This window comes from Aquarana catesbeiana, linkage group LG01 (genome assembly GCF_042186555.1).
Source record: "Aquarana catesbeiana isolate 2022-GZ linkage group LG01, ASM4218655v1, whole genome shotgun sequence".
Classification (NCBI taxonomy): domain Eukaryota; kingdom Metazoa; phylum Chordata; class Amphibia; order Anura; family Ranidae; genus Aquarana; species Aquarana catesbeiana.
Genome location: NC_133324.1, coordinates 402,594,018 through 402,606,459, shown reverse-complemented (window position 1 = coordinate 402,606,459; position 12,442 = coordinate 402,594,018). Strand labels below are relative to the sequence as shown.

General features: G+C 45.7%; 1 protein-coding gene across 1 annotated transcript in view; it reads left to right on the top strand.

Annotated features, from left to right (window-relative positions):
- Window positions 1-259: 259 nt before the first annotated feature.
- The window catches only part of PUM3 (pumilio RNA binding family member 3), a 131,454-nt gene continuing 119,271 nt past the window's right edge, over window positions 260-12,442 (top strand). Inside the window, exons 1-3 of the mRNA XM_073634930.1 lie at window positions 260-417; window positions 6,376-6,477; window positions 7,890-8,093. Of these exons, the coding sequence (XP_073491031.1) occupies window positions 6,384-6,477; window positions 7,890-8,093 (298 nt within the window). The 5' untranslated portion in view covers window positions 260-417; window positions 6,376-6,383. The remainder of the gene's footprint in view (window positions 418-6,375; window positions 6,478-7,889; window positions 8,094-12,442) is intronic.

The window sequence follows — 12,442 nt, the reverse complement described above, 5'->3', positions numbered from 1 at the left end:
TGCTGTGACTAAAATGAAATGTGCTTAGCCCACAGCCTGCCATTACAAGGGATGGAGCCATTCCAATCCAGCAAGGGCAACATACAACTCCTTGTCACAACCTTGTCTCCTCCGCTAATCTCCATTGATGTACTGCTAATACACTATCAGTACTATACAACGTTAGTTGTGGGTACACATGCCCACAACCAACATGGAAGACACGAGATTCCGCATGTCAACAAGCTTTATTGACATGTGAACATTGAGTTAGACGGCTTGCTGAAAGTTTTTACGCTATCGTAAGGCGAGAGGGTTTGGCACATGCGTAGTGAGACTAAAAAGCCACACGTGTGTGTGTACATGGTGGATGTCCCGGAATTGTGAGAGACGATAAAAGGAGTGAAGGAAGGAAGAGACAAGGAGTTCAGTAGTACGGTGAGCGCATTGGTTGTCACACGTGCACGGTGTATACGGGCTCCCTAATGTGTGCATTGACTTGTATCAGATTGTGTATATGGAACGAGCTTCTTCTCCTACAATAGGGACTTATTATAAGGATATTATTATTGTCCACTTTTAAGAATCCTTTGGCCTTAGCTTAGACTTGTATGTGAAAAATGATTTACGCTCAGAGGCATAATTGTGGCACCAATGGGGCATTTAAGGCACGTCCCCATTCACTTCAACGCAGAAACCATTGTTTTTGCCACGGGCGTGAAGCAACGCTTTGCAACCATGAGCTAAACACCCCCGTCTGCTGCTTTTGTAGCTAAAAACGCTGCTTAACTGCGTATTTTTAGTTCCTTCCCAACTGTAAGTCTACATGAGGCCTAAGCTAATGGTTTTTAAGACCCCTTTCACACTGAGGTGTTTTAGCGCTAGAAATAGCCTCTAAATAGCGCCTGAAAACCGCCTCCCATTCATTTTAGTGTGTTTTTTTCACACTGGGGCGGTGCGCTTGCCAAACGTTAGGAAAAGTCCTGCAAGCAGCATCTTTGGGGCAGTTCAGGCGCGCTGTATTTAGCGTTCCCAAAACGCCCTGCCTATTGAAATGAAAAGCGATTCGGAAGCACCGCAACACATGCTCTTTTAACCCCTTCTTTTGGGGTTAAAAGCGCCCCGCTAGCGGCTGAAAAGTGCTGCTTAAACAGCAGTAAAGCCCCGCTAAAACGAGCAGTGCTTTACCGTTAAGTCACAGGAAGCCCTAATGTGAAAGGGGTCTTACCTTAATGCACTCTCTGCATTAAAGCTCCGCTGTAAGAAAACCGTGATCAGACAGGATTTTATTATAAGGCTCCTTTCACACTGGGGTGGGAGGTGCGTCGGCGGTATAATAATAGCGGCGCTTTACTGTCGTTTCAGCTGCACTATTCGGCCGCTAGCGGGGCGGTTTACCTCCTGTTAGCGGTCGAGAAATGGTTAAAAACCACCGCAAAGCGCCTCTGCAGAGGCGGTATAGCCATGCTGCCCCAATGATTTCAATGGGCAGGATCGGTATATACACCGCTCCTTCACCACTCCAAAGATGCTGCTAGAAGGACTTTTTTTCCCGTCCTGCTAGCGCACCGTTCCAGTGTGAAATCCCCCGGGGCTTTCACACTGGGGACACAGCAGCGGGCGGTTTCGGGTCGCCCCAGTGTGAAAGTAGCCTGCGGTATTGCAAGGTCACTTTTGCAATAAAATGCCCTTACTGGCCTGCTCACTGTCTTCTCCGGTGCTGTAAACTGAGCAATGAATGCTCAGCTTGCAGCGAGTGAAGTCATCCTGTGTCGGCCAAAGAAAATTAGGGATCGACTGATATAATTTTTCGGTGCCGATACGATACCGATATTTCGGCCACCTCTCCTGCCGATAGACAATATTTTTTGCCAATATTTTGTACATTTAAATTTTTTTTTCACTGTTATTGCTGTCACAAGGAATGTAAACATCCCTTGTGACAGTAATAGGCATGTGAGAGGTATTCTTTATGGAGAGATCTGGGGTCTAAAAGACCCAAAACCCCTCCTCTGCACTTCAAAGTATTCAAAACGTCAATACTTTAATACTATACTTCAATACTATAATACTATAACGTTGAATACTTTATTTTTTAAAACTGGCGCCTTTAAGATGCCAGTAATCTGGGAAGTGATGTCATGACATCGCTTCTGGATTACTAGAACCGAACGAAGCATCGGCTGCTCGGGCCTCCCGGTGGGACAGGAGAGCCCGGGCGAGCTGCGGAAGGCAGTGCTTGTAATAACAGCAGAGCGGCTGCTGAGCTGCAACGGTTGTTATTTATTTTATTATACAGGCTTTATATAGCGCCAGTAGTTTACAATAAAGCCGACCGTCCGCTCTAAATAACGGTACCGGGGTGATGCATGCATCACACGGTAAAACCCACTGGAGCAATATCGGTCAGTTTCTTGACCAATACTTCTAAAAAAGTGAATATCGGCCGCACCGATAATTGGTCGATCCCTAATGAAAAGGCCTGAAGACCGGCACTCAAAAAGAAGAAGATGCCCTCGACAGCGAGGGACCGCTGTATAGGTGAGTATTCATCCTTTAGTTCCGCTTTAAAGCGGTAGTAAAGTCTAAATATAAAAATAAAAAAAAGGTTTACCCTGCAAGGCAATATCATAATGTGGTTCTCCTCCTTCCTATCTCAGCGCACTTTCAGTGTCACTTGCAACTCCATCTCCTCCGCTCCCCTTCCTCTTTCTGTTGGGGTACCCCAAGGCTCTGTCCTTGGGCCTCTCCTATTCTCACTCTATACCTCTTTCCTGGGCCAGTTGATAACCTCCCATGGCTTCCAATAACACCTCTATGCCGATGACACACAGATCTATCTCTCCACTCCTCAACTCACCCCCTCGATCTCCTCACGGATCTCAAACTTACTGAATGACATATCGGTATGGATGTCACACCACTTCCTCAAACTTAATCTTTCTAAAACAGCTTGTTATATTTCCTCCTTCACGCCCCCCCCCCCCCCCCCGTGACTTCACCATTAATATCAACAACACAACCATTGGTCCCTCCACACATGCCAGGTCTGGGTCTGGGTGTAATCCTTGACTCTGACCTCTCCTTCAGTCCCCATATCCAATCCATGGCTAAATCCTGCCGCCTTAACCTCAGCAACATCTCCAGAATTCGACCCTTCCTGACTAACACCACAAAGCAACTTATTCACTCCTTGATTATTTCCCCCCTTGACTACTGCAACTCTCTCCCAAATGGCCTACCCTTAAGCAGGCTATCCCCCCTTCAGTCTATTATGAATGCTGCTGCTAGACTAATACACCTCACTAATCGATCCGTGACTGCCACCCCTCTCTGCCAATCTCTTCACTGGCTTCCCCTACCCCACTGTGTAAAATTCAAAATGCTAACCATAACATACAAGGCCATTCACAACATCGCCCCCATCTACATCACCAACCTAATCTGCAGATATCGCCCAAATCGTCCCCTCCGCTCCTCCCAGGACCTCCTGCTCTCTAGCTCCCTTGTTACCTCCTCCCTGCTCGCCTTCAGGACTTCTCCAGAGCCTCTACCATCCTCTGGAACTCCCTGCCCCATTATGTCCGATCAGCCCCTACCCTGTCCACCTTTAGGAGATCCCTGAAAACTTAATTTATAAATTTAAATTTATTCAGGGAAGCCTATCCCACACCCACATAACAACTGTCCCCGAGCCACCACCATTAGAACATTCTCTGCAGCTATTACCTTTTGTACCACCACCTCCTCCCTTTAGAATGTAAGCTCTACGAGCAGGGCCCTCCTGTACCTTTTGTATTGAACTGTAATGTAATTGTGTTGTCCTCCCTATACATTATAAAGCGCTGCGTAAACTGTTGGCACTAAATAAATTGCGCATCGCATACTAGCAAATTATGAAAGACTTACCTTTTAACCCTGCAGAGGCTTCCGGGTTCGGGGACTCCGGCCTTTTGACTGGTGAAACTGCGATGACAGGTATGCCGTTCCTTCAGAGCGCATGCACTGGTGACGTGACCGGCTGCTGCTCGCTAGAATATCTTCTAAACGGTGCACATTTAGGAGATGTTAATTTTACCTACAGGTAAGCTTTATTATAAGCTTACCTATAGGTAACAATAAAAAAAAAAAAAAAAAAAAAAAGAGTATACTACCACTTTAAAGCGGGGGTCCACCTATCTATCGCTTTTTTTTTTTTTTTTTTTTTTGAGTTCATTCACAAACTTTTCTTCTCAGCATTACATACTTACATATTGTGTGTAATATGTCCGCCTGTGTCAGATTTCGTCGGAAAGAATAACTTATATTATTCACTGCAGGCGGTTTCCATCTTCATTGTGGGCATTTGAAGCCCACAAGCATTTATTTCCTGGATGTGGTGAATGCTGTGCTCCCAGCATTCACTGCTCGTTCCCGCACATGCTCAGTGGCATCCTGGGAAGCCTGAGACTAGCTCCCAGGAGTCTGGGAGAGGCTAGAAACACGCCTACTCCCACGGGAGGAGAACCAGGAAGTGTAAAGAAGAATAGAAAAATAAAAGGTAATTACGGCGATTTAAATTTTTTTAAACGGCATGTCAGCATCTAGGCAAGGAAGAGAATACATACAGATATTGTTAAAAATTTGGGTGGAACCCCACTTTAAGGTAAAAAATCTTTTAGGTGCAGTTCCCTCTCCTGCCCTTGAGCCTGATCTTAATCCAGAGCTGTGTCTAAGAGCAGTGGATCTGCTTTCTTCCCCTCATCACTGGACTCTGTGAGAGCAGCGGGAGCCATTGGCCTCTGCTGCTGTCAACCAGATCCAATGAGAAGGGAGCAGGGTTGAGCCACACTGTGTGCGCCAATAGACAGTGTGGCTTAGGATCGAGTTCACACAAGTGCTCCCATAGCAAGCCGCTTGCTATGGGGGGCAGTTGAAAGGCAGGGGGGACCCCAGAAGAGGAGGATCGGGGATACTCTGAGCAAAACCATTTTACAGGGCAGGTAAGTATAACATTTTTGTTATTTTAAAAGGAAAAAAAAAACCTTTTACTTTAATTCCAGTGTAACGTAGTTATGTTTTCTTTTTTAATTGTTAGAGGGAATTTTCTTCCATAAGTAAATACTTTTTGGGTACCTTGCACACAAAAAAATACAAAACGTAAAAAAAAAACAAACAAAAAAAAACCAAGCAGACTCGATGGATCACACTCTTTTTTTCTGCCGTCACTTTTCTATGTTTCTACCATCTATTCATCCCTGAACGTACAAGAAAACATGAGTACCACTCGGTGCAGCGTTCCGCCCATCCAGCTGCACCATATTTCAGCCTGCTCTAGACTTTGACATTCTGCAGTGGGCAGGGCTTGATGCTGCACTGTGCCTCCTGGGCAAACTAAAATGCTGTGAGAGGCACACAGCAGCTAGACACCCTTGTGTACAAGAGGCCATAGATTTAGGCCTCATTCACATTCACGTTTTAATCCTTAGGTCATGTTTACCAGTACATGGATGCACAGGTGGTGTTTACATCCCCATACTGGTAGTCCCAAAGCTGTCATCTGGGATGCAGCGTATGCACAGACACAGCCTCTGCTTCCAATGTGTGTGTGGGTGCACAGCCCCTAAAGCAGGCTTTAAAGGGTAAGTTCACCCTTTCGCAAAAAATGAAAAGGTGAACTAACTGCACGTATCCTGGCCACCCCTCCATGATGTCCCATGCTGCTGGTGTAGCGGTCTGCGATACAGTGTCAGGAGGAGTATCCATCATAATGCACGCAGTGGTAAGCACTCAGTGGTCAGTACGACCGCATTCACTAATCAGAAACGCTTCTTTCTTCTGAGACACCTTGCTGGAAGAAAAAGCCTTAGGTGCACTTCTCGCTGGCCAGCACAATCACATGATCATGTTGACCAATGAGTGCTTGCCATTGTAAGCATTATGATGGATACACATCCTGACGCTGTTTATTGCTGTATATAGACCACAACATGGGGCATCATAGCCACTATGTGCAGAGAATCCCAGATAGGTGGCCAGGATATTTTATAGTTAACATACCTTTTCATTTTTTGTGAAAAGGTGAACTAAAGATGGTTATAGATGGATCAATATTCAGCAGGGACCAGCCAAATTTTGTTCCATGTATAACTACTTCCGCTCCACAATGTCTCAGCAGGGAGGAGACTACCTCATCCACCTTAATTGTGTGGATAGGGGAATCTTTTCATATTTTTCACCACCTTGAAGGCTGATTGAAAAAAAAAAACTCTTTTATGGCCAGTCTTACACTTCAAGGTGTAATCTGTTTTATTCCCTACGAGTAATATATTCTTTAATGTTTTTTGAAATCTGATCTGTAGGTTTGTTGACAATAAAAATGTCTTCATTCTCCTTGTGTGTGTTATTTTTCTACAGTCATTATCATGGAAGCAAGTAAAAAGCAAAGTAAAAGGCAGTTTAAATCCAAAAGGACACCTCAAAATACATCTCCCAAGAGTACTACTTTTAAGAAAAAAGGTAACTTACTTTATTACATTTCTAAAGTTAAATTTAAATATTTATTATAGCATTGTATTTCCTTGCAGCTGATCTTCCTCTCTTGCAGAAGTGCCAGTAGAATCTTCAGCATCGGACACTTCAGGGGATGTTGGATATCTGCATATCTCTACTGTTCACTGTAACTACCTCCCTGGTCACTACATCACTAGACTGTCCCTGTAGCTCCAAAGAGATACACTAGTGACATGGCAGCTAGGGATAGAACTACAGTGCATAGCAGAGAGACTCCGGTATCAGACACCTAGGAAGTATTGGAGGGTGAAGATTCTACCAGCGTTGGCAAAAGAACAAAGATCAGCTGTGAGAGAGGCCGTACTGGTGAGTTTTATAAATGTACTTTACTGTGCAGTGTTTTTGGTACTTTTTAAACTGTAAAAGGGTCTCTTTAAAGTGGAGTTCCACCCACTTTTACAACTCTTCAGCATCCCTCACTAAACTGTGCACTGTAAACAAATTGGATATTTTTTTATTTTTTTTCTCAGCACCTACTGTATATCTGCTGTATTCATTTTTCACTTCTCACTGGCCGTGGCCCATCGCATCATTTCCTGTTTGCAATGCATTCTAAGAAGGGGCAACTTCCTCTGAAACTGCCGTTGCTATGGAAACCTGGCCTGAAACCTATTACACTGCTTGTGCTGCACTGAGTATGTGCGAGATCTGCAAGGATGAGATCCAGAAAGAAATACAGTCTGGCTTCAGATGCCCACACTTAAGATGGCCACGGCCTGCTGTAAATTTATAAAATAACAAACTACTGCTATAAACTAACAAAACAGACCTTAATTTACAGACTAACTTTACTAGACTACATTAAGCTTGTTTATTATAGGGGTATTTTTATTTAAAAAGTATAATTTCGGCCGGAACACCACTTTAAAGGCTGATCAAAGACTAAGGCAAGCCATACACGGTTCGAATCTCAGCTGGTTCAGCAGGAACCGGCCGAGATTCGAACCGTGTATGGGCAGTCTGAATGTACCAAGTTGAGCGACGTGGGTATAACCAGCATGCTGGGTCTTTACCTGTGATTATTGCTAGCAGCTACTATAGCCACTAGCAATAATGACTGTCTTCTCCCGTCTTCAACACTGTGATGATGGGGGAATTGAGCAAATTTCTTTCCTGCAACCCGTGGTTGCAGGAAAGAAATTTGCTCTGTGTAAGTTCCGATACCCATCTATCATGGAGTTCTTACAGATGATGACTCTGGGGTGGCAGGGAACCTCAGTGAAGGGGAGGGCTAGTAAAAGGTTTCATCACTTTACCCTAAATAGGTGAACTGTCAGATTGTTTATTGATGATTCTTTAAAGACTGTGTTGTGTTATAATTTATGTAGAATAAAATACTTCTTTTTGTCATTCTTAAGCATTTGGCTCCCCAAAAAATCATGTCAAAGATACTGGACAGAGTGCAAAGGGAAATACCAAAATAAATAAATTTGAAAAGGGCAAGAAAATGGCTGCCCAAAAGGGAGGCAAAGCTGGTGTGAAACAATTTGCACCCAAGAAGGCAAAACAGGGAGATGGCTTCACAAAGAAGAGGAAACGTCCAGCAGAAGACCAAAAAGGCAGTAAGTTTGAACTACATGTGTTCCACTGGCTAGAAATTTGTTGATTCAACTATCTGTGCAACTGTCAAGTCTGCTTTCATTGTATACCAAACATTTTAAAAACTGTGGAGATTTAGTTTAATAAGTTTTATGAAACAGAGTTACAAATGGATTTAGAGTAGAGTTAAAGGCATTTTTTTTTTCATTTGGATACAGTAAGTCAGAGTTATAACCCTTGTCAGTTTTTTAGTCACCTGTGTTACGTTTGATTTCCCTTAACTTTCTGTCCCCTAGCCAAAACAAGAAGTCCCTTTAAGTTGAGGGGTTTCATGGTTGTCACCAGAACTAGTGTTCCCATTGGAGGATTTTCCCCCTCTATCCCTGTCCCGTTGACATTCCAAAATTTGGTATTTTCCGTTTTGTGTGTTTTGCTTGTCCACAGTAAATTTATAAAAAGAAAACTCCAGTCAAAACATTATTTTTTATTTAGTTCTGGTCGGGAAGGGATAGAACCTTCTGTCAGACAAAGGTGTTACAACTGGAGCAGATAGGAAATGCCTGGAACTTTTTTGATATCTTTAGGGAGATTTCCTTTCACTAACTATTGGACTGAACTGAAAGAGATTCAAATTCTTGCCCATTATAACCAAAACTTTAAAAAAAGTGAGAGTTCCACTTTTGCAGGTTGCAAGGGCACGCACATTGTTTTATCTGTAAAACTGAACGTATGGGGGGCGTGGCTTAGCGATGGCCGAGCGAGAAAGTGTTTTCTGATAGCTCCTAACCTCCCCGCTCCATCCCGCTAAATTGATGGCTTTACCCGGGTAACTGAGAGGCATGATAACTACCAAAAGGTACAAGACAAGATCGACAGCCGGCGGCAACCGCTCACTCACCCCTCGGAGCAGAATCCAAAAAGATTTCCGTGACTCAGAGAGTATCGCCGGGCGCCATTGTCGCAGTGCCACGTGAACAATATATGGCAGAGGGGCTGTACTGGAGTTACCTGGATCCCCTGCTCCGTCCACTGCTTCAGATATCTTTTCAGACACACCAGCTGCCTTTCATACAGACATGGCTGGTTCGTCACAATTGCCAAGCAGTATGCCTGATGACCTCCGTGCCATCTTACAGGCCCTTCTTACCAAGGCTGATATTGAAGCCCTTCCTATCAAATTGGACTTTGAGACCCTTATCCTTTGTGTGGAGGAAGCACATAGTCGGGATATTCAGGAGGTCAGGGAGGAACTACATGCACTCATGGACCGAGTGGACTCCGGAGAAGTCTCGATCTCTTCCCTCGCTAACCAGATCTCGGCACTGGAGCGATCCCAGGAAGCTCAAGCAGCTATGGCCATAGATCTGCAACTTCATTTGAAGGACATGGAGGACCGCAGCCGCCGCAACAACTTGCGGCTGCGGGGCCTCCCTGAGGCCATTTTTCAGAATATCCTGGGTGCAGCCCCGCCAACCCTTGAGCTAGATCGGGTAAATAGAACCCTCGGACCAAAACCGGCGGATCTAGATAGACCCTGAGACGTGCTCTGCAGGATCCACCACTATACCCAGAAGGAGCTCATCCTCCGCAAGGCCTGGGAGTGTGGAGATGTGGAATTCGAAGGTGCCACGATCAAGATCCTACCAGACCTCTCCAGGGCCACACTGCAGAGAAGGGCTCTGCTACGACCAGTCTTGGATTTGGCCAGGCTGCAGGGTTGCACTTACTGCTGGGGATACCCCTTAGCGGTAACCTTCCGCAACGCTACTACCTCCTTCACTCTACGCTCTCTGGCGGATCTGCCAGCTCTCTTTGCCATTCTGGGAACTGAACCGCTGAGAGTCCCGAACTGGCTCACTATCATCCCTCGCCCCGCAGGCCGCCCGGGACCCTCCGTGAACAAGAATCATCAACCTCCACGCCAGCAGCGATCCAGGAGGAGACCTTGGGCACTCTCAACTGGAGAATCACGTGAGTCCTAATTGTCCTGAATGATACTAGTCCCTTTCTCTAAAAACTGCACATAGATGACTTTATTTGTCCCTCAGTTGCGCAATCTAACAGTTCCATAACGCCGTAGTTACGGCGACACCCAGATTACACGCCTCTCCCCGGCGGTCAACACCGTTCTACACCGGTTTCTGGATTCTCCCCCCTCCTCCCGATGCCTGTCATCAACAGATGGTACCGGAGCTTCCTAACCCCACAGGGCCCTTTTCAGCAGACTTTCAGTTGTGAGGCCCCGCTCTTACGAGATCGGATGTGGACTTGGAGGCACATGCGAGTGATAAAGGGGAAAACTCCAGCAACACCCATCTATCATGTAATTCCCAAACCCGGCTTGTCCCTGCATGGGATAAGCTGCATTCTGTTATGCCCAGCAGACCTCCGCACACCAACGGCATACCAACACATCAGACTGCACATGCATAGATATTTCTAGTAGTAGATATACAAGCCCTGTGGATACTGGTTGGGTCTCCCCCATCCCTTTTCTATTTCTGATCTGCCTACTGTTACTGTCTGTTGCTTCATGTTGCCTCCCCCCTGCTGTTTTGGCGGCCTTGGTTGGGGTGCTGGTTCACCCCCCCCCCCTTCCGGTCGTCCTGGACACTTTTTCAGGTGGGTACCCTGGGAGGGGTTTGGGTGCGGACTCCCCCCTGGGACCCCCATGGGTAGTAGGGGGGATGCACTGATGACGCGTGTATTTTTGAATGACGCGGGGTGGACTGGGGAAGTACTATATCCCACGGTCATCTACGGTGGTGATCCTCCACGTGGCGACCACCGGTGATGTGGGGGTTGACCTTGAGATGTGGGATCATCATCTTACGTGAGAGAACAGTAATTAGGGTGTGGGATGTCCCCCGCCCTAACCCTGAGGAGGAGGGGGGTAGGTTCATTGTGTGAGAACAGGCTCCTGCCTAACCGGGGATGGTTTGCTCTGTAGCCACAAACATATACCAGAAAGACATGTCCATATATAGGGTGAAGGAAACGAAGTTAAAACTGTTTGTTCATCTGTTACTTGGTGGTATTACGGTTACAGTTATTAACATTGTTTTTTCTAGGCGAATGAATGTTATCTATGTGCTTTATACAGTTACAACATAACCTTGGGACTGTACTTATCACTCCTCTTTTCTTTTTGTCTGGTCTTATAGTTTTTACAGGATCTGTTATTGTATGTTAGCCGTCAGTATTCTTACATTTTATATCATTTTTATAATTGGGATGAGAGGGGAGCAGTCGGTGAACCCCTACGTCGGCTGTTTCTTTCCGTTACCCCACATAGGCCTGTGCTCGATTTCCAGATCTGTTCTGGTGAGCGTCCTAGCAACACAGTGCTACATTTTTTAGATTGTAAATTTTACATCCGTTAGGGGTGTCCTGATCACCCCTTCTACTTTCTCTTCTTTCATCTTTCTACTTACCGCTAGATCTACCTCCCTTTTCTTTCCCCGCCACCTCCTCCTCTCCCCTCTCACCCCTACCCTCTGACCCCCCTTACCCCTCTATTTTTTATTTATTTTTATTTTTTTTCTCTCCTAACAAAGTCGGGGCCGTGGAGGCAGTGGAAGTGCTCTCTCTAAATGCGAAAGGCCTAAATGTGCCTGAAAAGAGGCGCATGCTTCTACAGGACCTACGCAGTCTTAAGACCAACTTAGCATTTGTGCAAGAGACACATTTTAGAGGAGGCAACCTCCCCATACTGAAAAACAAATTTTTCCCAACTGTATACCATTCTACGAATGGGTCCACCAAATCCCATGGCGTATCCATACTCCTTTCACACTCCACCCCCTGGAATGTGTGGACGTAAAAGCTGACCCAGAGAGACGATATCTGTTCCTTAGGGGTGCGATTGGAGGCATCGAGGTGACCCTAGCGAATCTTTATGTTCCTAACAGCCAACAGGATCATTTCATCACCAAAACATTAGACATACTGCTTGAATTCTCTAAGGGCCAACTGCTACTAGGGGGGGACTTTAATGTCCCTCTAATTCCCTCTGAGGATACCTCCTCGGGACATCCCTCACTCACACCTGGCACGCGGAAATGCATTGCTCGGTCTCTACACAGGGCGCAACTAGTAGATGCTTGGCGACTCCTCCACCGAACTGAAAGGGATTACACCTTTTATTCCTTGCCACACAAACTATACTCGAGGATTGACTACTTCCTGATCCCTCACTCCCAACTTCATCCAATCCGTGCTTCCTCGATTGGAGCTATTACATGGTCCGACCATGCCCCTGTCCTAATGTCATATGCCCTGACTGATAGCCTCACCTCTAAGCCCAGGACTTGGAGATTAAATGAAAGTCTTCTACAAGATGAAGAGGTTCTTCAGGATGTAGTTAAGGAAC